The 24,745-nt window shown below is 38.8% G+C and overlaps 1 protein-coding gene across 3 annotated transcripts in view; it reads left to right on the top strand.

Moving 5' to 3' along the window:
- Window positions 1-24,745, top strand: part of SDC2 (syndecan 2) — a 140,683-nt gene that overhangs the window by 99,184 nt on the left and 16,754 nt on the right. For all 3 annotated transcript variants that reach the window (XM_081070515.1, XM_081070514.1, XM_081070516.1), the window contains one exon: window positions 16,496-16,607. In XM_081070515.1, the coding sequence (XP_080926641.1) occupies window positions 16,496-16,607 (112 nt within the window). The remainder of the gene's footprint in view (window positions 1-16,495; window positions 16,608-24,745) is intronic.

The following is a 24,745-nucleotide window of genomic DNA, read 5'->3' as shown; positions in this document are numbered from 1 at the left end:
TACACACATTGTTAGCAACTAGGAACCATGTCTTGTGTGCTGGTTTGTCAAAAACCTCAAGGAGGGAACATAGCTCAGGGTAGAATATTTGGGCAGGCCTTAGGAGTTCTCCAGGCATTTGGGCTTCATGATAGTTAATAGACATCATCATCATTGTCATCGTCATCATTACTGGTACACTGTAAGATTTATAGAATAATTAAACAGATAGTACATAGAGTTCTATGTACTCCTCCAGCCGCCCCATTTTCCTTATTGTGTACATTTGTTATTATTGTGTACATTTGTATATATTGTAATTAACAAATCAATATTGGTACATTGTTATTAGCTATAGTTCATAATTTGCATTAAAGTTCAAATTTTATGTACAGTTCTATGGGCTTTGACAAATGCATAATGTCATGTATCTATCATTATAGTTTCATACAGAATAGTTTCATTGCCCTAAATCTTCCCCTGTTCATCCTGCTCTCCTTCCCCCTGAGCCTGTGGCAACCAGTGACCTTTTCACTGTCTCTATAGTTTTGCCTTTTGTAGAACGTCATATAGTTGAAATCATACATTAAGTAGCCTTTTCAGACTGACTTCTTTTACTTACTAATATGCATTTAAGTTTCCTCCGTGTCTTTTGGGGGCTTGATAGCCAATTTCATTTGATTCCTGAATGATATTTCATTGTTGGCTATATCACATTTTGTTTATCCATTCACAAGTCTTGCTGTTTTATTTTTAAACAAATGATAGGACATTTCGGCACATAGTAGGTGTTTGATAAATAGTTATTAAATGGCTTAGTTAGATTGAATCCTTAATTTTTCTGACAGGGAGAGTTATGCCAAGGGAGAGTTATGATGGAAAAGGCAATTGTGTTGTTAGGCATTAATTTCTACTAATGTGAAGTTATTATTTAAGGAGAGAGCATTTAACCCTGTAGCAGCTTAGCCCAGCATCAGTTAGAGGACTTTGATCTAGGCTTCCAACAGCTGCTTTAAAATTCCCTCTAGAACTAGTATACTAATACAGTAGGCACTAGCCAGTATTTGAATTTAAGTTGATTAAAAATAAATAAAATAAAAAAATCAGTGTTGCACTAGCCATATTTCAACTGCTCGATAGTCATCTATTTGTGGCTAGTGGCTACCATTTTGGACAAGGTACATATGGAACATTCTGTCATAGTAAGTTTTATCAGACAGCCTTGCTCTAGAGAATTCAAATAGAAGGATGGGATTGAAATTAGTTGACCAGGCTGATTCTGGTTTCAGTGCTTAACTGTTTTGTGCTGCAGCAATTTTACAATGGAAGACAGGAAGGCCAGAGATTTGTTTGCTGGAGAAAAATTGCTTAAAATAACTTACTGGGGATAAAAAGGCTGCCGGGCCAGTGAAGCTGTGAAATCCTCCTTGTGTGTCAGCCGCAGGAGGTAGCGCTTCACAAAGGTTTAGGCCCTTGATCAGCCAGTGTTAAGGAGTTTTACAGAACTCTCAGCTCTTGCTTCTTTAGTGTGGTGAAAAAGCAGGGGCCTTCTCTAATTTGAGGGGTTGAGGTAGGTGGGGAGAGGGAGTTAAACTTCTCAACTAATAAATTTGCAAATTGTATACCCATCCCTTCAGTAACCTCCTGTGATTGTTGGATGCCAGGAATGTGAAACCTTGAATGAGTATCAGATACTTGCTGCAGAAATTGTAGCTCACTGCCTTGAAATTGAAATTACTCTTATTTGGAAGCAAAGCAAATGATAGTTAAGTTTTCTTGGTTTACTACTTTTTTTGACAGCTCTTTGGATTTGATTAGATTTAATTTCACTCACGTGGTAAGTGCCATGTTGACAGAAAATATTATGGGCTGTCAGTCTGCTTAGATTCCAGCTCTGTATTTGTTTTATGTATGGCATTTTCACAAAATCTTTGGGTTTTTTCTTCTTCTAAGCAGAAGTACAGATAACAGATGTACAATAAATTGTACTTTACCTTAATGTCCAATCTGGAAATTGGCTGTTGATGTTGGTGAGGGTTTTTAATATAATTTTTAAATGAAAATGCCAAATTGCACTGACTATACATTGTAGCTTTAAATATTGACTTTTTGCCTTTTGAAATGTTTGAGTTTCTAAGATGCCTAGTGTAGAAAGGTTAATTTGACAGAATAATATATCTACCATAATTCCTGTGAAAAGATTTAAAATATTCTGGTATTTGGAAGGTCTGTCAGGATGTGACCACTTGGAATCATGACTGTCTATAAACACAGGAAAAATTGATAGTTTTCTCTAAGAATAGGCACAGAGTTTAAAATAGTATGCTATCTTGCAAATGAAGAATGGGAAATGCCAGATCTCAAATGAAGACAGATTTCCCTTTAATCTTTCAGCTAGTGTCACCTGCTAAACAACTCTTACAAAGGTTGCTGAGGTTTAATCAATGTATTAGTAATGATTAAATTTGTTCAACTGAATTAAAAGCGAACACGTCCCTTGAATGAAAGGCAGGATAATGGATGGATTTCTTATATATACTATGTTTTTTAAATTTAATTTAAGTAATGTATTTTAATTTAGATATTGTTTTATGTTAGCAAAGTCTAGAGAAATTGATTATGGTTTCTTAGCGTGGGATTGTTTTCTTAAAAGCCGTGAAAGGGAAAATAATCAATATTAGTGCTTTCCAAGTGGCAGCTTCTATAGAGCCCCCCAGCACGATTGATTACAGCTGCTTTTGTAAAGAATTTAAAGAGAACAATCTGTATTAAAAACATTATTCTTTGGTATGAGCTTGAACAGTTCCAAATGGGTTTCCATGGGGCTGCGCTGCAATGTGACCATTTGAAGGGATTGTGGCCATCACTGGTGGGCCAGGGTGGGCCAGGGTGGGCCAGGGCAGCAAGGCAGAGGAAAGGCTATTAGCTGAGGAGCTGCTGGCTTGTGTGACAAAAGAGGTTACCCGGGGAGCTGCAGTCATTCAGCCACATTCTTCAGCCTCCAAAGCAGGAGGGGCAAAAAGCTAGTTATTTTTCTCTGAGCAGTGTGTAAGGTTAAGCAGCAGGAAGAGAGAGAGTCGGAAGTATGTCTTTGTTCCAGAGCCTTGGCTAAAGGCAGGTGTGTTCATTTGAAATTAGAAGTAACAGATATTTCCCCAGCCTCCATATTCTGAGACCAGTGAGGAGAGCATGTGTTTTCACTGGGCGTCTTACACATGAGCTCCATGACCCAGTTATTCTCAGGCTGTACGTTGACCCTGTACCAATTAAATAATAAACTCTACTCTGTAGGAAGAGACACCATCGGAGGCGGGGTGCCTGGAGCAGTTAACTCTGTTAGAAATGGGTCCCATTTGAAAAGCAAGTGACAGAACCCTAGTGAGAGATCATTAATGCAGATTGGGCTTCCATGGTTTTTAATTCTCAGTTAAGACTCTGCTCTCTGAGAAATAAAGATGTAACAGGTAGTCCAGGTGGTTTTCATCCTAAAATGGGGTTGCTTTTTATATAGACCTTGCCATTGGTTGTTTCACAGAAGACACTTTCAGGAATAGGGTGATCCATTAATTTGCGAAGAATTGAAGATCCTGGAGAATTTTTAGAAAATAGTATTAGGTTTATCAGCATCAAATTTTATTTAATACCCTTGGGTGCTAAATCGCCACAGAGGCCTTTGGTATGGCTTCCTTCAGAATTGGTAGAAAGCTGCTTTAATTACTGGATTCACTTGGAGGAAAAAAAATTCCTTGAGGTGGTCAGATATGTTTTTGACTTGTAACTTTCCTTTTCTTTATCTCCTATATTTTTGGAAAAAATAAGAAATGGTGCTTTTGAATGTGTGTTCCAACTGAGACTTAATTATCACTAGTGAATTACTATGACTCACCCTCATTTGCGGGCAAAAAATAATAATGCTCTTTTTAAATATATTCCCAAAAGTGCTTTTTAAATATTTTTTTAATTGAGCGTGTAATTTTACCATCTTGCAAAGTTGCCTCTTTTCCCTCATCCTCCATATCCTCATATCATAAAAATGAGAGTATATAGTGCCATCAGCAGAATGTCAGAATGTCTTCATATGCAGATTTTGATAGAGGTATAGCAGAAAAACAGAAGACAGCGCTGGATGGATTACATCACATTTTGGATTTTTGAAGGCTTTGGCCACGTGTCGGTTTGCACAGCCAATAAAGTATTTATCATTGGTGAAAAAAATATTACTGTTCACAAGTCTCTTTTCATTTGGCAAGACCATAAATGTCATCTTCAGATGAATTAGTCAAGACAGCACTTGAGCACACCAACAGGAGCGCTTTCTAAAATGCGTTTGCTTAGAGATCGCACAGGTCCTATGACTGTATACACAGCCCACGCGAAGTACGCCCTTTTGGCTGGGAGCTCATGTTCCTGCATCAGGTGTCATGGTGCAGGAGGTTCTATTTCTTGGGGAATTTCTTCCAGTATAAAGAACCAGCTGCAAATATCTTCTTTGAAAAAGTCCTCCTACGTCAGGTAGTCATTGTGTCAACCCAAAGGTTTTCTAGAATCAGCAAAAAGAGAGTCAGAACGACAGGCTCCCCTTACAGACAGATGATGTAAGTAGTAGAAGGACCCTGAAAACCAGGAGCAGTGTGGGACATCTGTGGGGCCAGCTGAGTTCAGGTAGTAGCCTCTGCAGGTGAGGACTAAGCTGGAAGGCAACTTGTTCACTGAGAAACCAGACAGCCACACCTAGACGCTGAGTGCCTTCCTTGCTTTAAATAACCCAGGAGAAAACAGTAGCTAATGAGATGGGTGATTAAACTAAGGAAATTTTGTAACCAAGAATTTTGTGAATATGCATCTATTTTACTAGACCTTTGTTTTTGTGACTTCAGATAAAATGGATCAGGAGTGGCTGAAGTACTATTTTGTCAGTCTGTGGCACTTTTCTGGAGTGCTTTTTTTCATGCATGTCACTTATACACCCATATACTTCCATGGTACTTTCTTTACATTCTTTATGTAACGCATCTGGCTGTGTTTGAATGTATTCACTGGTAAATAATTAATAAATAAGTTTGTTTGGAACCTGGTCCTTGGTCATTTGTGACCATGACTCATTGGTCATATGCATTGTGTGCACTTACCACCATGTATGTTGTTGTTTTTTGTTTTTTTGTTTTTTTTTTTTAATGTAACAGGAAAGAAGTAATTCACAAGCCCACCTTACACACACTCTCATCATTTTCCATCCCCATTTCAATGCTTGGTCAATATGAAATTTTAATAGAGTTGTAATATTAGAAAATATTAAAACAACATATGCCTTTTAAATTTAATGTGTAGTCTAAACATTTTTCCTTGTTTCTCTATGGTATGTGATTTTTAATGACTATCATGAGAAAATTCATGTATCATACATAATTTACATAGCTACTCCTCTGTAGTTGATACTCAGGTTGTCTCAGTGATCTCTCTTTTTTTTTTTTTAATTGAGGTATAGTTGACATACTCAGTGATATTTTTTTAATGCAATAGTGCACATCCCAACTTTTCTTGTTTTTAGAATATTTAGGATAATTCCTGAGAGTAGAAATATCTGGTCAGATGGTATAAAAGATTTCAGATCTTTTTAAAACACATTGCCATCATGCTTCTCAAAGGGCCTGGGCCAATTTCTGTTAGTTGGCATCTATTCAATAGTCAAAGCTTCTCTTTACTGGCCACTAGTAAAGTGTCCCATATTCCTATTAGCATTCAAACTCAGTGCTAGCTTAGACCTCTGCATTACAGGCTCAGTTGGAAATTCTATCCATCAATTGTGGGGCACACGTTCTTTCTCCCACATCAGCCAGAGCCTGGAAGGGAAAGGTGTGTCCTTTGGACCTAAGGTCTTTCCCATTTTCCTGTCCCATAGGCTTCCTGTGGCACTGTGTCAGCCCCCATATATGGTGGAAAATGTAAGTGGCTATGCCTTGGAACCCAAAATTATAGCAGTTGAAAATCCCTTCGAGTGAATTATTAAATCTAAACCAGAGCTTGTTGGCTTCCTGTGCTTAACTTGGAGTCTGTTCCATTATGCTAGTTTTTACAAAACACTTCTGAATAAGAAATAAATTCCAAATCTCTTTCTCCTCCTTTCCTGCCAAACTCCACCAGGAAACAGAATCTCATTACTTCAGTTAGAATATATTAATACTGACCCTCTCCAGCACTTGGGACTTTTCAGGTTAGACTCACATGGCTTCTATTTTTACTCTAGTCTAAACTGTGGTCATATAGATAGCAAAATAAATACTGGAATATTCTAGTTTGAGAGGGGGAAAGGCAGCATTGCTTATAATAACATGTCTACATACTTTTTCCCTCTGTTTGATATTCCAAAAAAGGAAGAAAGCACAACTTGGCACATCTGTAAGTAATGAACATTTTCCTTTTGTGTGTCATGCGTGTTCAACATAATCCCGCTCGAAGTCCCAGGCGTTGCTTTTGTATACATTGCTTTGGAGAACACTATTTTTGTTGCCAACAAATTTAATTCAACACAAAAGGTGCTTCCTTTCTCTCTCTGGATCAGGAATGAGAACCTTTCACCACAAACAGGAGTAAGAATTGTTGGTGTATTCCGCTTTTGTTTTGTTTTTTTGTTTTGTTTTTTACCCCCTAGTTGACTTCTTATTACTGAGGAGGAAGACTGGTTTTTTGTTAATGTTAACAATAAACCGCTTTCTGGAGGAGTATTTTTTAAACACCTATTGATTGAATTTCATAATTCAAATGTTTCAAAATTCAAAACTTACAGGACATAAAATTCCCTCCAAGTGAGATATTTTTCTTTCAATTAGTTGTCTCTGTCACTTCTCTAGGTTACAAATTATAAGGTATGTCAAGAATTTGGGTGCAGAGTTTAAATTTATTTCTGCTCATTTTATTTAATTAAACATTCTTCTTCATGAAATGATGGCTTGTAGAAACTGAGAGATTTGGATCACAGGTTGAAGGTGATTTGTCAGTGATAGGAGTATTGGTAGATGAGCATATTCTCAATGAGTGTCTGTGATTAGAGCTGTTCATTATTACCAAGTTCTAGATTAAAGAGAAATGCAACTGAGGAACTTGCATCTTCCCTGTTTTGTGTGTCGTGATGCTTGGGGTGGATGAGGGGAACATCATTCAGTTTAATAAGCATACAGGATCTTCTGGATCATTATATATGAGATGTTTTTTTAAATTGATCCAACAAACCACTATTGAGTTCTGTAGACTCAGTAGACAAACACTATAGGAAGAAAAATAATATTGAAGCACCAGCTACACCAACATATATACAGTGAAGCACCTTTTCTGAAAATATTGATTCTATTTAATCATAAGTACTAGTTTTGAGGAGCAAAGTAATCCTTTGGCAAGATTTGTTGTTTTTGTTAATATGCTGATAATTTTATTAAAGATTTTATTTGAGCTTTGTTGAATAGGCAGTCTAACTGCTTTGAACCACATTCAGTGTTTTTTAAACAAAGAGGAAAATGTCTACAGTTAAGTACGCTAAACAATGTTACTTTTTAAAATGCTTTTCAGACATTTAAATGTTCTCCAAAGACTAGCACTGTGCCTAGCTTGTTGGAGGGGTTCTTAATGAGTTGCCCCTTTCATCTAATGTCATCCTTATCTTTCTGGCAGTCCTCCTCACAGTTAGGAGGCTGAATTCCAGGTTGCCCTTTTTTAATAGGCCAAGTAAGAGAACATTGACTTAGTTTTCCCAGATGTGAGGTAATTTCTTTTAAAAATATCTTGTTTCCTTTCACCAAATGGCTTAATACTTGGGTTCAGCCTTTCAGAAAAATGTGACTTCTCGGCTCTTTGTTGAGCCTTTACCATACACTGGCTGTTAGAGTACAGTGGTCGGCCAGGTAGGGTTGCAGAAAATATCAGACCTAGTCCTGGTTCTGGGACCTCTTCCCAGAATGTACATTCTAAGTGGTGAGAACGATTCTCACTCTGTTTGAGGCATCCACCAGGAAAATCCAACCTGAGAACTGAGTTCCAAATGACTGGTTCAGACTTGAAGGACTGTAAATAGACACCATAGTTCTGTCATCTGCATTGTCTTCGTTTGTTTAAAAAGATTTGTGGAACCAGTAGAATTTCTCTGCAGTTGCCCATGATTTGACTTATTTTGATTTTTTTAAAAAAAATTTTTATTTTACCTTTTTTATGAGTAGCCCAGTCAACCTTTAGCCTCACACTTTACAAACCAAATGTGATTCTACCTTCATATAACCTGATTTTTTTTTTCAGAATTGGGTTTATTTTTCTAATATGTACCAGTAAATAGTTTAATTCCATTCCCCCACTCAATGGAAGGTTTACTGAAATGTTTCTTGAAGTAAAAGACCATAGCTTTCTGTGTAATTAATGAAGGACTAGTTTAGATGTTTGAAGGAGTTTTGAGCCAAAGACCTATCTTAAGTACAGATTTAAGAATTTTCTTTCATAGGTGACCTCTTTTTGACCTTGGCTTTTGTATGTATTATATACAGGATGGTAGAATAAGGGACATGATTAGGTACCAGGTAGTTGCCTATAAACAAACCCTTAAAATAAGTATTGGTAAATACAACGATATTTGCTTATACACTTACATAAATCAGTCATCTCACATATTCAAAGACAAAAGTATGTTTTTCCAATAATAAACAGGACTATTTCCTTTTACATCTTTGGTTCAGATGGGACACCTGATGGAAAAGAAAGTATTACTAAAAACAAATGGCATTTGCTGTACGTGGCTCTAGGTCTCCTCAGTATGAGGAACTTAAGGGACATTAGGCAGTGAAGAAACTGTTAAGCTAGAACTCTTAATGCAGATTTTCCCTATCAATAATGCAAAAAAATGCTAGTTTTAAAAGACATTAAGTAGATATTCTGAGGGGAAAATTTCCATGGCCAAAGTTTGAAACTGCTGGATCAAGCAAAGTTCAACAACTATTGCAGTTCTTTTCAGGGTGTTTATTATGATTATGTGCAAATCACAAGCAAAAGGAAGGGGAAGTAGGCACAGCATGGCCGACACTCTCAGCACACGTGTTGAAGTCCAGATTTGGGTGAGAATCTCTGCTCCTACTTCTGGTCTGTATGTCTTTGGGGAAGCCTCAATTCCTTGGTCTGCACTGGAGATTCTAGAGATGATTTAATGTGTCAGTGCTTACAGAACACTTAGCACAAAATGCCTGGCACATAAGAAACACTTAAGTTGGCTACAGCTACGAGGACTGACATTTAAGCTCGCAAACTCATCTTAGAAAAAGTGCTATATACCTCATTGCTGAATATCACTACAGTCACCTTCGAAGCACTCCTGTTGGGAAGCTATGCACTGATGCCAGCCAGCACCTAGTCCACCCTTCAAAGCAATCTTGGAGATCTTTTTCTTGAATGGCCATCATAACTGTTGTCATATTACCCTTAATGTCCTGAATGTCATCAAAATGTCTTCCTTTTAATATTTCCTTTATGTTTGGGTAAGAAAGAAGTCACTGGGAGCCAGATCAGATGAGTAGGAGGGTGTTTCAATACAGTTATTTGTTTACTGGCTAAAAACTCCCGTTGCTTTTGTTCATCAGTGAGCTCCTTCAGGACCATTTTTGTACACACCTTTCTCATGCCAAGATTTTTCAGTTAAGATTTTTCTAACTGTTTTTCTGTCGATGTTTACTTGGTGTGCTATGCTTCTCACAGTCAGCCAACGATTTTGACAGACAATTTGACAGATTTTTGCAATGTTTTCGTCAGTTCTGCTTGTTACTGGCCACCCTGACCTCTCTTCATCAGTGACGTGTTCTCTCCCCTCAGAAAAAACATTTAATCCATTTGTACACTGCCATTTTCTTCATCACATTATCAAAACTTGGACTAACATGTCCCTGATTTCACTTCCACTCTTGCCACTTTTAACAAGAAATTTAACGTTTGTTCGTTGCTCTAATTTCAAGCTCAAACATTCTTGCCACGACACACAGAAACACACAACAACAAAAACGAATGCTACTCATCAACAAGAATGACATGAACACAGCTGTGAGACACTGATTGTGGGGACAGAGCCCCAAAAAGCAGTTTCCAGGCTCTCGGCCTCACAAAGAAAGGTACTGGCCCGGGTAGTAAATGGCCATAAACTGTGATCAGATGGCCGTCAGCTGTAACCCGTAAGCCATTGGCCACTAATATAACTGCTGTGGCTACGCTAGCAGAAAAAATGGGGGTTAGCAAGAGCGGATTGCAGAGAGGCAGATGCCGCCGGTGAGAATATAGTGATATGACTCCCCTACTTATGGCTCTGTGGGTGTTCCTTTTTTGGCCTAACCATGTCCTGCATTCTTATGTGGGGAGCAGGAGCAGAGACCCTGCAGGACACCCCTCAGGAGACCCTGCACGACAAATGGCGCAGCTAGCAGGGTTTCCCGCACAACACTGATATACCAAGGTTATAAAACCTTGGTACAAGCTGTTTGTACAGTGCTGCCAATATAAGCCCATGGTGGCAAGTTCACAAACTTAATTGGCCTCATAATCCTTTGAACCCCAGTCTGAATGGCTCTGATATCTTTATGTTGTGGGGCATTACAGTACAACAGAAAGAGCCCAGAATTAGGTGTCAGAAATTTGGAGCTCCATTTTGGCCGTCAACTAGACCAGATGATTTTAAGTTGACTTGCCACTATGGTGTTCTGTGTGTTCACCTTTGGAAGAAAAAAAAAGTTCTCTCAATGCCTATAATGTTTTAGGCAAGCTATAAGGTTATATGTTCCTTTAGGCTATACTAGGCCAGAATTGGCAAGTTCATCTTAAGGGGAAGTATATCATCTCTGAGTGACTGTGTGGGAAAAATTTTTATTTCATTTAATATGTGTGTTAGCTAGTAATGAAACAGTTCCTCTGATAAGGGGCTAATATCCAAAATATACAAGGAACTCATGAAACTCAACAACAAAAAAGCAAACAACCCAATTGAAAAATGGACAGAGGACCTGAAGAGACATTTCTCCAAAGAGGATATACAAATGGCAAATAGACATATGAAAAAATGCTCAGCATCGCTAATCATCAGAGAAATGCAAATGAAAACCACAATGAGATATCACCTCACCCCAGTCAGAATGGCTTTCATCAACAAAACAAATAGTAACAAGTGTTGGAGAGGCTGTGGAGAAAAAGGAACCCTCATACACTGTTGGTGGGAATGCAGACTGGTGCAGCCGCTATGGAAGGCAGTGTGGAGGTTCCTCAAGAAATTACGAATAGAATTACCATATGACCCAGCAATCGCTCTCCTGGGTATCTACCCCAAAAATATAAAAGCATTTCTCTATAGAGACACGTGTACGCCAATGTTCATTGCAGCTTTGTTTACGGTGGCCAAGACATGGAAACAACCAAAATGTCCTTCGATAGATGAATGGATAAAGAAGTTGTGGTACATATACACAATGGAATACTATTCGGCGTTAAGGAAAGATGATATAGGAGCATTTGTGACAACATGGATGGATCTCGAGAGAATAATGCTAAGTGAAATAAGTCAGACAGAAAAAGCAGAGAACCCTATGATTTCACTGATATGTGGTATACAAACCAAAAAGAACAAGACAAACAAATGAGAAACAAAAACTCATAGACACAGACAATAATTTAGTGGTTACCAGAGGGTAAGGGGGTGGGGGGAGGGTGATGAGGGTAAGGGGGATCAAATATATGGTGATGGAAGGAGAACTGACTCTGGGTGGTGAACACACAATGGGATTTATAGACGATGTAATACAGAATTGTACACCTGAAATCTATGTAAATTTACTAACAATTGTCACCCCAATAAAATTAATTAAAAAAAAAAAAAAGAAAAGAAATAGTTTATGAAGTCGCTTCTGGAAAAATAAGCTAAAGTTACAGCCAGTTTGGCACTTTTTAATCACCATTAAAGTTAGTATAGAGTAAATCAAGACTGGATATGCCTTTATCCTAAAACTAAGAGGCATCATCTGGGTGTTGTTTTCTATGATGTGATACAGAATGTAATATCAGGTCACTTGAATATTTTACTTTTATGTCCAAAGGCTAATTTTCTGAAGGTTTGGTCCAAGAGTGGGTGGTGGTAATGGTTAGGTTTTCTACTCTCTGACTTTGTTATTAACCTAAGTATAAAGTGAATTTAACACCACTGCTTTGAGCTTTAGTTATCTTATAGGATGCACTGGTTTAAAGCATTCAGAGGACATTCATCTAGTAGATAAAGCTGTGTATCTTTCAATGAGGCCCTCGGATTTCTAAATAATAGATTTCTACAATGGCAGGTTAAAACATGATAGTTGTTCCATGTAGGCTTTACCTACATGAGAAAAATCCAATGATTAGATTTGTTTAGTTGCTGTCTCACAACTTTGCTGAGAAAATGGACATGTTTGTGATATTTCTTACTAAAATCAAGATTGGTGAGCTTGATGGTCTTTTATGCATTGAATTAACACTTTCTCTTCCTATTCATTACAAACACCATAGGCATTTGGGCTGAATCATTTTATCAAAATACTAGTTTTCATCATCCTCAAGTATGTAAGACCTACATCACAACTGTTTTCCTCAACTTTCCATCTTTAAAGGGGTTTATTTCCTCTTACGGGTCTTACATAGAGGAAATTGCTGTCACCAGGTCTCAGTGGAGTTTTTGGTCATGGAGCCTGGAGTTTGGGTAGAAATAGCAGCAGCTGACTTTGGAATTGCAGGTGAGGCCATATAGTAAAAGAACTTCTTCCAAGGCTAAGGAGCTTTCATTGAATCCTAGGGGTGACAGCGTGCCAGTTCAAGGTTTTCAGCAGGGGAGTGATGTGGTCATGTTTAGGAATGGTCCCTCTGCAGAGAATGGATTCAAAGACAAAGACTTGACCAGTAGCTGAACAAGGAGGCCTTAGTAATGGGCCAGACCCAACATGATGAAGTTGCTGCGGTTTGGGGGCTAGAGAAGGAGGCATGGAGTTAGGATACAAATATGTAGTTTGCCTGCCTTCTAGACATTGGGGGTACACAACTGAGTCAGATGTGCATTCTCCTCTGGGAAGAACTGTCTCATCTATGGAGGCAGTTTAGTGCTTCAGTCTCCACGGCTGAACGTGGCATAGAGCAGGGAACCTCTATTTTGGTCTGCGGTCGATTTTCTTTCTCATAGTACCTAGTACTTGTTTTCTACAACGTTCCTTTGCTCTCCTGTATGCACATTTGCATCAGCCAAGGGGGAAAAGGTCTGAAAGACCAGCTTTGTTTTTCTTCTAGCTTGTACTCTGAGCCCTATTAGCCAACAGTATTGATGCTGCCTCACAGAATGGTCAGTCCCAAATTAAACAAATTCCTTACGAAATCCTACAGTCAGGTTGCAGCTCTGCACTTCTGGGCTGTGCCTTTGAGCATTTTTAACTCGTTGCTTTTGTCCAAAGGCTCTATCTCATTGACCAAGAGAGTGTTCAGAGTGTTTCTTGGGGTAGTCTGCTTCATGAGGCAGACCACATTTGGCTAGGTGTGAAAGCAATTGTCTTGAGTCACCCCTTTTCATGGCTTTTGAGAGATGCACATCTTCTTGTCCTAAGGGAATGTTGGTGCATAATTCATTTACCTCTCCAGACATGTTAACTGTAAAAATCCTTTCAGCACAGTGTGGAGTCCTCACAAAAGGAATTTTTCATGTTTGGAAGGTAATTTTTGTTTAAAAAGACAATGGAGGTATTATTTGAGCATTATCTTCTACTGAATGAAAAGGGCCTACTTATTAAATTGGACTCTCTGGAAGGATTTTGTTAATTCCTCCTATGTGTTTGACATGAGAGCAGGAGATGATGGTTAGTTTGATGTGAAATTATTTGCACCACATTGGATGATGGAGGAACAAATACTTTTAGCTGCCCTTGAGCACATTAAACATCCCGTCAGCCCCTGGACCATCTTGGAATCCTGCAGACCCCAAGTGGCCAATGGCAAGCCAGCTTCTCTAGACATGCCCTTTCCTCCACTTCAAGTCTTGTAGTAATTCAGGCCTGACAGCTCCTTATAAGGCGCCAATTGTCCTGGGGATGCCAGTTGCTTGTCCAGCTACCTAGTGTGTTTGAACTGTGAGTTGGCCAGAATCTCTGGGAGACGTTTCTGGCCCATCTGCCTGTTAGTTTGACAGACGTGTCAGTCTGGACAACTGGGTCACATGATGAATAGAAATTAATTTACACACAGGGATGAAGTATCTTAATGTTACCCATGCCACATCAGACTTCTCTGACAGAGCCAAGAGGAAAATGAAAGTCATTCAACGTTAAGAAAAGAGAAACAAGTTTCTAATATGTAAATGGAGTTTTTACTTACTTTAGAGACTATAGACTTAAGTGGATGCAATGCAACATGTATGGGACAGATGATCTTCTAGGCTTAGAACTGAGAGATTTTAACTAGGAATTCTGGAGGTGATATGTGTTAACTCTGAAAGCTGAGTCAAAGGCCAATTTGTTTTAGGGAATCTCAATCAACAAATATTTATTGAGTATCCATGCACTTTGAGAAGGGCAGGGAGCACACACAGATCATTGAAGACCTGTCTTCAGTGAGTTATACTCGGCCAAGGAGCAAGAGAAATACTACACATGAAACCATTAGAAGTAAGAACAATAGTTTATGTCTTAAATTATTTATATGCTACAAAATAGAAGTTTATCACTAGGGAATACATACAGACTGGAGAAATCAGATCCTGTTTTGGGATAGATAGGATTTTAGAAAGAGAACGAGAGTCCTTCAGACGAAGTTCATAGGACAACGGTTAATTAGTACAAGCAGGACTGAAAACTGCTCTCAGTTGGGAGCATATACAGCCCAAGCAGCATTAACTGAGCATCTACTGTCTGCCCGGCATTGTGACTACAGGGAGCTGGGGTGGATTAATGCTGAACTGAGGTACAATCCTTGCCATCAAAGGAGCTGTGAGTCTAATAGGGGTCACTTAAGTTGATTGTAGAGCTATGGAATGCAGGGCTCCTGATACGGTTCACAAGCTTTGGGAATTACAGCCTGGAATGGTGATAGCCTTGGAAACCAATGTAATGCAGGATGGCCTCAGATCGTAGAGTTAAGCTCTGACCATTCTATCAGAAAAATTCCAGCATACTCTTGGCTCAGGGTGGTCATTCAATGCCTGCAAGCCAGCGTACTGGAAAACCAATCTCTAAGGTTTCAGTTCTCAGAATGTGCTGGTGTGGTAGCACAAACAGAATGGGTTCCCATGCTTTTCTGTCAGTTGGCACTGAAGCCTGGTGCAGAATATGGGCTCAGATTTAAAATACTTCAGCCTCACAGGCCAGCAGCTGAAACTTGAGAGAATAAAGTGGTACTGTTATAGAGGGCTGGACCCGTCTGTCCTCCTACGAAGGTTCAAGTCACCGTGACTACTGGAACAGAAAGTTTTATTTTAAGAGGAAATCTAGTGAAAGCCAATATAGTAAAGGAAACTTTTTTTTTTATAATTCTTGTTAGGAACAAACATTCCATTTGAATTTTAAAAATAGGACAATAATGAGTTTGCTTGTTTCCAAACACAAATATTGCTTAGAAGCTGAGAGTCTGCTTTATTTGTTTATGGGCTTTCAAGAGATATTGGTGGTAAAATATCAATTTACTAAAACCATTTGAGAAAATTATATGTCTACTCTGCCTTCAATTCATGTGTGTTACTCTTTTGGCAGGATTAGGTTGAATTTTATACTAAAACTCTTATTGAAGACCTAAGAAGCTGTGGAACTGGTATACTTAGTGAATGATCTCTGTCCATATTCAGCATGTGATTTGCCGTTACCAGTAATATAAAAAGAATGTTCTTGTGTGGGTTTATCTGCATCTGTCATTAAGGCTCCGCTAAGCCAATGAGCTCAAGAAGGGGGCTTGTGGTAGGCCTTTACCCTTGTTAGTTGAGCCTCATAGGCACTGCTCCTCGCAGGGTGCCATGCCTAGCCTCTGCATGAGTCTGGGCTGTGGCCGAAAGATCTGGACTGCCCAAGTGACCGGGGAGCTCTTGGCTGTAGTGATAAGCATGGCCAAAGCTCTGAGCACGGCAACCATGGTGGGCCTTGATGGATCCCTGGGTGATGATTTAGCGTAAGTGCTCCCATACCTTTGTATACATCACCCAAGAAAATCTTAAATGATTTCAGTGTTTTGTACCTTTCTCAGGAAGGGAGCTTCACAGTGATTTTGTGACAAAGTGAGTGATTCAGACAGCTTTAGCAGAATATAACAAAATAAGCACATGGGTCTCTGAGCCATCTGCATTCTCCTGGATTAGGCTACATAGGCTTCACTTGGGGCATTCGTCTGGGTGGTCAGCCCTTCATGTGTGTTGCCACAGTGTCCTGAGGAAGGATAGAGCCAGAGACAGGGTTTCAGAGTGTTCATCACAATAAGTAAGCACATTTCTTAATCTCTCACCATCCTGAATGCCTTGTCTTTCCTTTCTCAGAGGGCAGAGCTGACGTCTGATAAAGACATGTACCTTGACAACAGCTCCGTTGAAGATGCTTCAGGAGTGTATCCTATTGATGACGATGACTATGCTTCTGCATCAGGCTCGGGTAAGTCTGACCACTGCTTCACACTCGCCTTCATTCTTCATGCTCCCCCCACCCTACCCCCCACCCTGGAACTTACCTCAGGGAGACGGGCAAGGTGTATAGTGGTTAAGAGTATGCTCTTTGGAGTCAACGTGTTTGTGTATGAATTCTGGCTGTTTATCATGTAAGCTATGAGATCTTGGGAGTATATTTAACTTGGCTGAACCTCAGTTTCCTCTTTTGTAGAATGGAAGGTCCCTATCACGTAAGCTTGTGAGGATTAAAGGGGTTGACACATCTATAGCTCTTAGAGTTTCTTACTTGTCATGTAGTCAGTGTTCTGTCAACATTAGCTTTTAATTTTATTGTTAAGGCTTTCAGAGTGATGTCATGGAAATCACCCTTAAATAATTCCCTCAAACACTAGTTCTATAAATTTTCCAACCCTATATTAAAGATTATGGATGAACCCAAGAAGAGGTATACTTTTTTACTCCCAGTATATCGTTCAAAAGTAGGAGGGACAATGTAGCAGCCAAGTTAAATGATTATGTAAGGGTACCTCACGTCCCTTGGTGTATCAGTTATCTATTGCCTCAATAATGCTGTATAACAAACCACTCCAAAATGTAGTGGGTGAAAACAACGTTCATTTAGCTCATTATTCTGCTGGTTGGCAATTTAGGCTGGACTAACTGGCATGCGCATGTCAGTGGTAAGCTGCAGGCTGGGTATGCAGCTTTGCTGATCTTGGCTGGACTGTCATATCTCTGGGGCAGCTAGGCAGACTTGGCTCTGGTCCACACAGTCTCTCATCCTCTAGTATGCAAGCCATGTGTTCACAGGGAGGAGGCAGAGATCTCAAGAGAGCAGAAGTATACAAAGTGTCTTAAAGCCTAGCCTTGGAACTGGTGCAGCATCATTTTATTGGTCAAAGCAAGTCATAAGGGTAGCCCAGGCCCCATTTTTTAATGAAAGGAGCTACAAAGTCATATTGCGGAGGATGTGGGTACAAGGGGAAATAAACAAATCTGGCCATTTTTGCAATCTGCCATACCTGGTAAATATTTAATCTGTGCCAAAAATTGCCCCCAAGGAGCTGCAAAACAGGAAAAGTTTGTGCAGATATTTAATTAATGACCAAATCAGGAATTTGGTCAGCAGCATGCTAGCAAAGTCTTATCCAGGACATTTCTTGCTTTGAATTTTCACTGTAGATTCAACAGATGGTAAAAGTTATACTCACCATAGATGTCTAATAATCAGGGTAGCCTGGGCTTCACAGTGACCCAGAACAAATTAAAATCAACTATATCTTTGGTAGAGATCTAGCAACGTAAGAGTAAGTGCCTTAAGTTGGAAAACAGCAAGTCTGAAAAACACAAGAGAGACGGTGGCTGACCTGGTAACAATGAGCTTACAAATGCAATCCTAATGTAAAGATAGCCCTAGTTATTCTTGGGAGAGTGATATATATCGCACATGCAGATTGAGTGTGAAAAGACCAGTTCTCCATAGCCCACAATTCTATTAATATCTTTCATTCATGGCACCTCGTTTTTTTCCCTTAACACCTGAAAAGTGCTTTGTAACTGTCATCTTCAAAATGTCCCAGGAAATAATAAATATGGATACTTTTTTGTCCCATTTCACAGATCTTAGAATCCAAGAGTTGTTAGGAATTTGTAGCTGTCGTCCAAGTCATTTTGCTGATTTATGCCAAGATTGTCCTTAAGTTTAGTATTAAAAAAGAAGGTACAGAGTCCTGCTCCTCTGCTGATCCCCTCTCCCCAATCCAGATAAAAGGCGTTTGGAGTGGGTCATTTGAAGATAGATCAAGTTGAGGCTTAAATGTGGGCTAGCATTGCTTCTGCCTTGACTCCAGCCTTGGGAAGATCATTGCTGCAAAGAAGTTCATCATTCTGAACCTTGGAAAGCCCCTTGCACTGCACTGAGGATGTTGATTTTCAGCTTAAAGGTAGTAGAAGTTATAACTAAAGTTTATGAAGCACTTACTGTGTGCCAGACACTGTTCCTATCCTTATAACATCTCGGCGAGTACAAATTCTATTACAGTCTTCATTTTTCACATGAGAAAACAGGAGGCACAGAGAGATTAAATAAATTTCCTCAGATCACACTGTTAGAATGTAATGGAGCTTGGATAGGGAGTTTGGCTTGAGAGTGTGTTCTTTCACTCCTTTGCTGGACTGCCTCCTTGTGTCATAAAGCCCCATAAAGCCCCACTCTAGAATTAGGAAACCCTGCCTAGATGATGGCCAATCCCAGCTGCAGATGCTCCCACCCCCTCAAGGTTTTGGCCAATGTTATCTCTGTCTTCTCTCCTATCAAGCTATCTAGTGGGAAAGCAAATGGATTGGAGGAAAATGGCCAAAGACCCAGTGGGTACTTCCCAGGTGAGGAGATGGGGCCATGCTATATGTGTAAACTCAAGGATGGGCATTAGTAAATATGAAAACTTCAGCTATTCACCTAAACATTTCATAGGCATTTGCTGTGTGCCGGACACTATGCCATTTTCTTGGGACACAGGGATGAGAAAAACTTGGCCCCTGTCCCAAGGAACCAAGAGTCTGATGACAGAAATATAGAAGTGAGAAAAAATAATTCTAATACTATGTCATGGATGACATAACAGGAAAATACTGTTCATCAAACATTTAACAGTTAAATGTAGAGCTCTGGTTAAAGATGGTAGATTGAACACACATGCATTTCAGTACCCAACTAAACTGACAGTAAAGGAATTGGGCCTAAACTCAACAGGACAAACAAAACAGTAGAGGAAACAAAAACCACTGTGTTTTTAAAGCTGGGAAGCAGATGGAATAGTGTGTTTTTAAAGCTGGGAAGCAGATGGAATAGTAACAGACATGGCAGATACGAGAAAGCTGAGTTAGCCAGCATTGGGGTAGGGGGCAGCGAGCCAAGAAGCAAACCACTTATAACAGCAGATTCCCCTTGGGGCGCAGGAATTGGTGGCACTAGATGGAGGGTGAAAGTGGTACTAAACTCAGGGTGATTGGTTGAAAGTCTCTTTAAGAAGCAAGTACATTCCCTGATCCCGTCCCAGCAAATGCAGCAAAAGGATTCATGCTCCCAACCTCAGAAGAAAACAGGAGGTTTATTATCTGGAGAGGATAAAGCACAGAGTCTTGGGACTGGGAGTGTACCAAGCACAGATGGGGCAGGGGGTACCATATTGAAAACAGGGGGAACAAGTTCTTAGGCTAAGAGTTATTTAATGCTGAGCCATTCCCAGTTGTTTTCTTCCAATCAGTTCTGGAACATTGACAGTCTAGCCCTCTCAGGGGAATTCGATCAACTCAAAGGAAACCACTCCATGATGCTGGCATTGGGGGCACCCCAGCCAAACACACAGCTCTTGTCTTCCCTGATGATGTCCACCTTGGACAGCCTTCTCCTGCATGCTCAGACCTTCTAATCAGCTTTTCATTGTTTTCCTCTTAGATGTGAAAAGACAACCAAGGCTCCCCAGATGTTTATGGAAAAATTTGTAAAATGAAAAATAGAGACCTCCCCACACCCTCCCCACAAATGGGGAGAGAACAGAAACTCACAGGGGGAAGAGAACTTACAGAAAAATGTATTACATTTGGAGAGATAGGAGAATGCTTTAATGGTGGAACTAGAAGAGGCTACTATAAAAAAAGGAACATGCTGAGTGTTCAGCAGAGTCCTTGGAGAGTGGAAGTATTGTGTCAGAAATGAAAAACTCATTAGAAGATAATGAGGGATACAGAGGATATTTATTCATATATTCAACAAATATTTATTAACCACCTGCCACATGGGGGTACAAATACCATTCTAAATGCTAGGAACACATCAGCAAATAAAAATCTAATAATGCTTTCTCTGGTGGTGGAATAATTTATTTATCCCTTTCTATATTTCCGTGTTTCAAAATTTCATCTGTGAAAATGTGTTCTTTTTTTTAACATGTATTCCTTTTATAAGTGGAATAAAATGCTAATTTTTATAAAAAGAAGAGATCCAGTGAACAGTGGGAACATAGAGAAAGAAATAGTTCCATGATGGAGGAAGAGGATGACGTTGATTCTGGGGTGGGGGGGTGGTTATTGTAAGTAGGAGTTTCCAAGGTAGAAGCAGGCTCTGGGCTCTGGGGTAGGAATGTCTCAGGCAGAGAAAACAGTAATAGCTGAAAGTCAGGGATGAGGGAGATGAGCTCCTGAAAGTCAGGAGCTTCCAGATTTCTGGTTTGGGCAAGAGGTTCAATCTTTTTGATAAAGATAATAAATACAATAGAAGTGCCACCTGAGGCAGATCACTCATCTGTCTCTAACTTCAGAAGTGCTATCTTAAGGAAATTTTCTACTTCACAGATCTCTTCTCTCTCACAGATTCTCCACACTCCTAGTTTAGTGATTCATATTTGTAATAATTGTTAACAAAGGGTAAATTGAAAGCCCTTAAATGAAAATTTTTTATTTCTCAATTGAATTTTTTTATAAGAAAATGATTTATTATAGGAGCAAATAAACGATATAAACTTTGATGGAAAACAAGTAAGCTGATACAAAAGAGCAATGTTTTGTAGTCATCATTATTAATGACTTACATTTACATAACATTTTATGTGTACAAAGTTCTTTCAAATATACAAAGTGTGATCAAATAATATGGTGAATGTTTAAATAAACTTTTATTACAGTAAAAGACACACTGCCATTAATCCCCCTCAAAATACTCCCTTGCTTTGAACACACTTATCCCATCCTTCTTGCCACTTTCTGAAGCAATTCTGGAAGTCCTCTTTCGTGAGTGTCTTTAGTTTCACTGTCATGGCTGCCTCGATGTCCTGAATTGATTCAAAATGTTTCCTTTCATTGTTATTTTGACTTTGGGGAAGAGCACAGTGCCAGATCCACTGAATAAGGTGGATGAGGACACATCGTAATGTTTTTATCTGACAGAAATTGCCGTATAGCATAAACGATGTGAGACATAGAGGATTGTCATGATGGAGCATGAAGTAAAGACACTCATAAAAGAGGACTTTTAGAACTGCTTCAGAAAGTAGCAAGAATGATAGGATAAGTGTGCTCAAAGAAAGGGGGAGTATTTTGAGGGGAATTAATGGCAATGTGTTTTGCACTGTAATACATTTTTTTTATTTAAACATGCACCATATTTTTTTTTTATTAGTTTCAGGTGTAAAAGACAAGGTAATACTTAGACGTTCATCATTTATATCCCTCACACTGTGAACCCCCTTCCCCCCATCCATTATCCCTCCGACCTCACACCGAGCCATCACATTATATATATATAAAATTATACTTGGCATTCATTAATGTTTAGCTTCTGGTGTACAATGCCATGGTCAGGCATTCACATTATCTCTAAGGTGGTCTCCCAAATAGGATGCATGTCCATCGGATACCCAACAAAATCTTTACAACATTATTGAATAAGTTCCCTAAATTAATTTTCAGAAAACCCTGAGGCCATCTTGTGGTTACCAGCTGCTTCCTAATCCCCTCACTTTTACCCTTATCCCAAACCGCCCCCGCACCCGCCCATCTAACAACTCTCGGTTTTTTCTTTGTGTCCTCAAAACTGTCTCTGATTAGTTCATTCACATATTCTTTTCTTTAGATTCTGCATATAAGTGAGATCATATGGTACTTGTCTTTCTCTTTCTGACTTATTTCACTTAACATAATGTTCTCTAGATCCATCCATGTTGCTGCAAATGGTAAGATTTTTTTCTTCTTTATGGCTAGTAACACTCCATTGTATAAATGTACCACAGCTTCTTAATCCAGTCATCTACCGATGGGCATTTCGGTTGTTTCTATGTCTTAGCTATTGTGTATAGTGCTGCAATAAACATAGGAGTGCATACAGATTTTTGTATTGGAGTTTTGGATTTCTCCGAGTAGATGCCTAGGAGTGGAATTACTAGATCATACGGTAGTTCCATTTTCAGATTCCTGAGATACCTCCGTACTGTTTTCCATAGTGGCTGCACTAATCTGCAATCCCATCAACAGTGCACTAGCGTTCCCTTTTCTCCACATCCGTGCCAGCATTTGTTGTTTGTTGATTTATTGATGATAGCCATTTTGACTGGAGTGAGGTGGTATCTCATTGTGGTTTTTATTTGCATTTCTCTGATGGTTAGTGGGGTTGAGCATTTCTTCATATGTCTTCTTGCCTTCTGTATGTCCTTTTTAGAAAAATGTCTCCTCAAGTCCTCTGCCCATTTTTTAATTGGGTTGTTTGTTTTTTTGGAGTTGAGTTGAGTAAGTTTTTTATAGATTTCTGATATTAATCCCTTATCAGATATATCATTGGCAAATATCTTTTCCCATTCAGTAGGATCCCTTTTTGTTTTATTGACGGTTTCCTTTGCTGTGAAAAAACTTTTTAGTTTGATGTAATCCCACATGTTTATTTTTTCTCTTACTTCCCTCGCGCGAGGGGATATATCAGTGAAAATCTTACTCTGGGTAATGTCCATGAAGTTTCTTCCTATATTTTCTTCTAGATATTTTATGGTTTCAGATCTTACATTTAAGTCTTTAAGCCATTTTGAATTTATTTTTGTATATGGTGTAAGGAGGTGGTCCAGCTTCATTTTCTTGCATGTGTCTGTCCAGGTTTCCCAACAGCACTTATTGAACAGACTGTCTTTACCCCATCGTACATTCTTTTTTTTTTTTTTAATTTGCATATCTTTATAAGATTTTTTCATGTAAATAAATGAATTATGAAAAAAAACCATCGTACATTCTTGCTTCCATGGTCGTAGATTAGATGGGCATATAGGCATGGATTTACGTCTGGACTCTCTATTCTGTTCCATTGATCTATGTGTCTATTTTTATGCCAGTACCATGCTGTTTTGATTACTGTAGCCTTGTAGTATAGTTTGAAATCAGATATCGTTATACCTCCCGCTTTGTTCTTATCTCTCAAGATTGCTGAGGCTATCCAGGGTCTTTTATGGTCCCATATAAATTTCAGGATTATATGTTCTATTTCTGTGAAAAACGTCGTTGGTAGTTTGATAGGAATTGCGTTGAATATGTATATTGCCTTAGGCAGTATGGACATTTTAATTATATTAATTCTTCCTATCCATAAACGTGGAATGTGTTTCCATCTATTTATGTCTTCTTTCATTTCTTTCTTCAGTGTCGTATAATTTTCTGACTACAGATCTTTTACATCTTTGGTTAGATTTATTCCCAGATATTTTATAGTCTTTGGAGCAATTGTAAATGGAATTGTTTTTTTAATTTCTCCTTCTGATATTTTATCATTGGTATATACAAATATCAGTAATACAACTGATTTCCGAATATTAATTTTATATTCTGCTACTTTACTAAATTCATCTATCAGTTCTAATAGTTTCTTGGTGGAGTCTTTAGGATTCTTTATATATACTATCATATCATCTACATATAGTGATAATTTTACTTCCTCCTTACCAATTTGGATTCCTTTTATTTCTTTCTCTTGTTGATTGCTGTGGCTAGAACTTCCAGCACTATGTTGAATAGAAGTGGAGAAAGTGGGCAACCTTGTCTTGTTCCTGATCTTAGGGGGAATGGTTTTAGCTTTTCCCCATTGAGTATGATGTTAGCTGTGGGTTTGTCATATATGGCCTTTATTATGTTAAGATATGATCCCTCTATTCCCACTTTCTTAAGGGTTTTTGTCATAAAAGGTTGCTGTATTTTATCAAATGCTTTTTCTGCATCTATTCATATGATCATGTGATTTTTATTTTTCATTTTGTTAATGTGGTGTATCACATTAATTGATTTGCGGATGTTGAACCACCCCTGCATACCAGGGATGAATTCCACTTGATCATGGTGTATGATCTTTTTAATGTATTGCTGAATTCTGTTCGCTAATATTTTGTTGAGAATTTTTGCATCTATGTTCATTAGAGATATCGGCCTGTAGTTTTCTTTTTTTGTGGTGTCTTTGTCTGCTTTTGTGATCAGGGTGATAGTGGCTTCGTAAAAAGTGTTTGGGAGTCTTCCTTCCTTCTGGATTTTTTGGAAGAGCTTGAGGAGAATAGGTAATAATTCTTTGTTGAACGTTTTGAAAAATTCACCTGTAAAGCCATC

The sequence above is a fragment of the Rhinolophus hipposideros genome, assembly GCF_964194185.1.
Source record: "Rhinolophus hipposideros genome assembly, chromosome: 13".
NCBI lineage: Eukaryota > Metazoa > Chordata > Mammalia > Chiroptera > Rhinolophidae > Rhinolophus > Rhinolophus hipposideros.
Note: the sequence above shows the minus strand (reverse complement) of the source record. Positions and strands in the feature narration are given on the sequence as shown.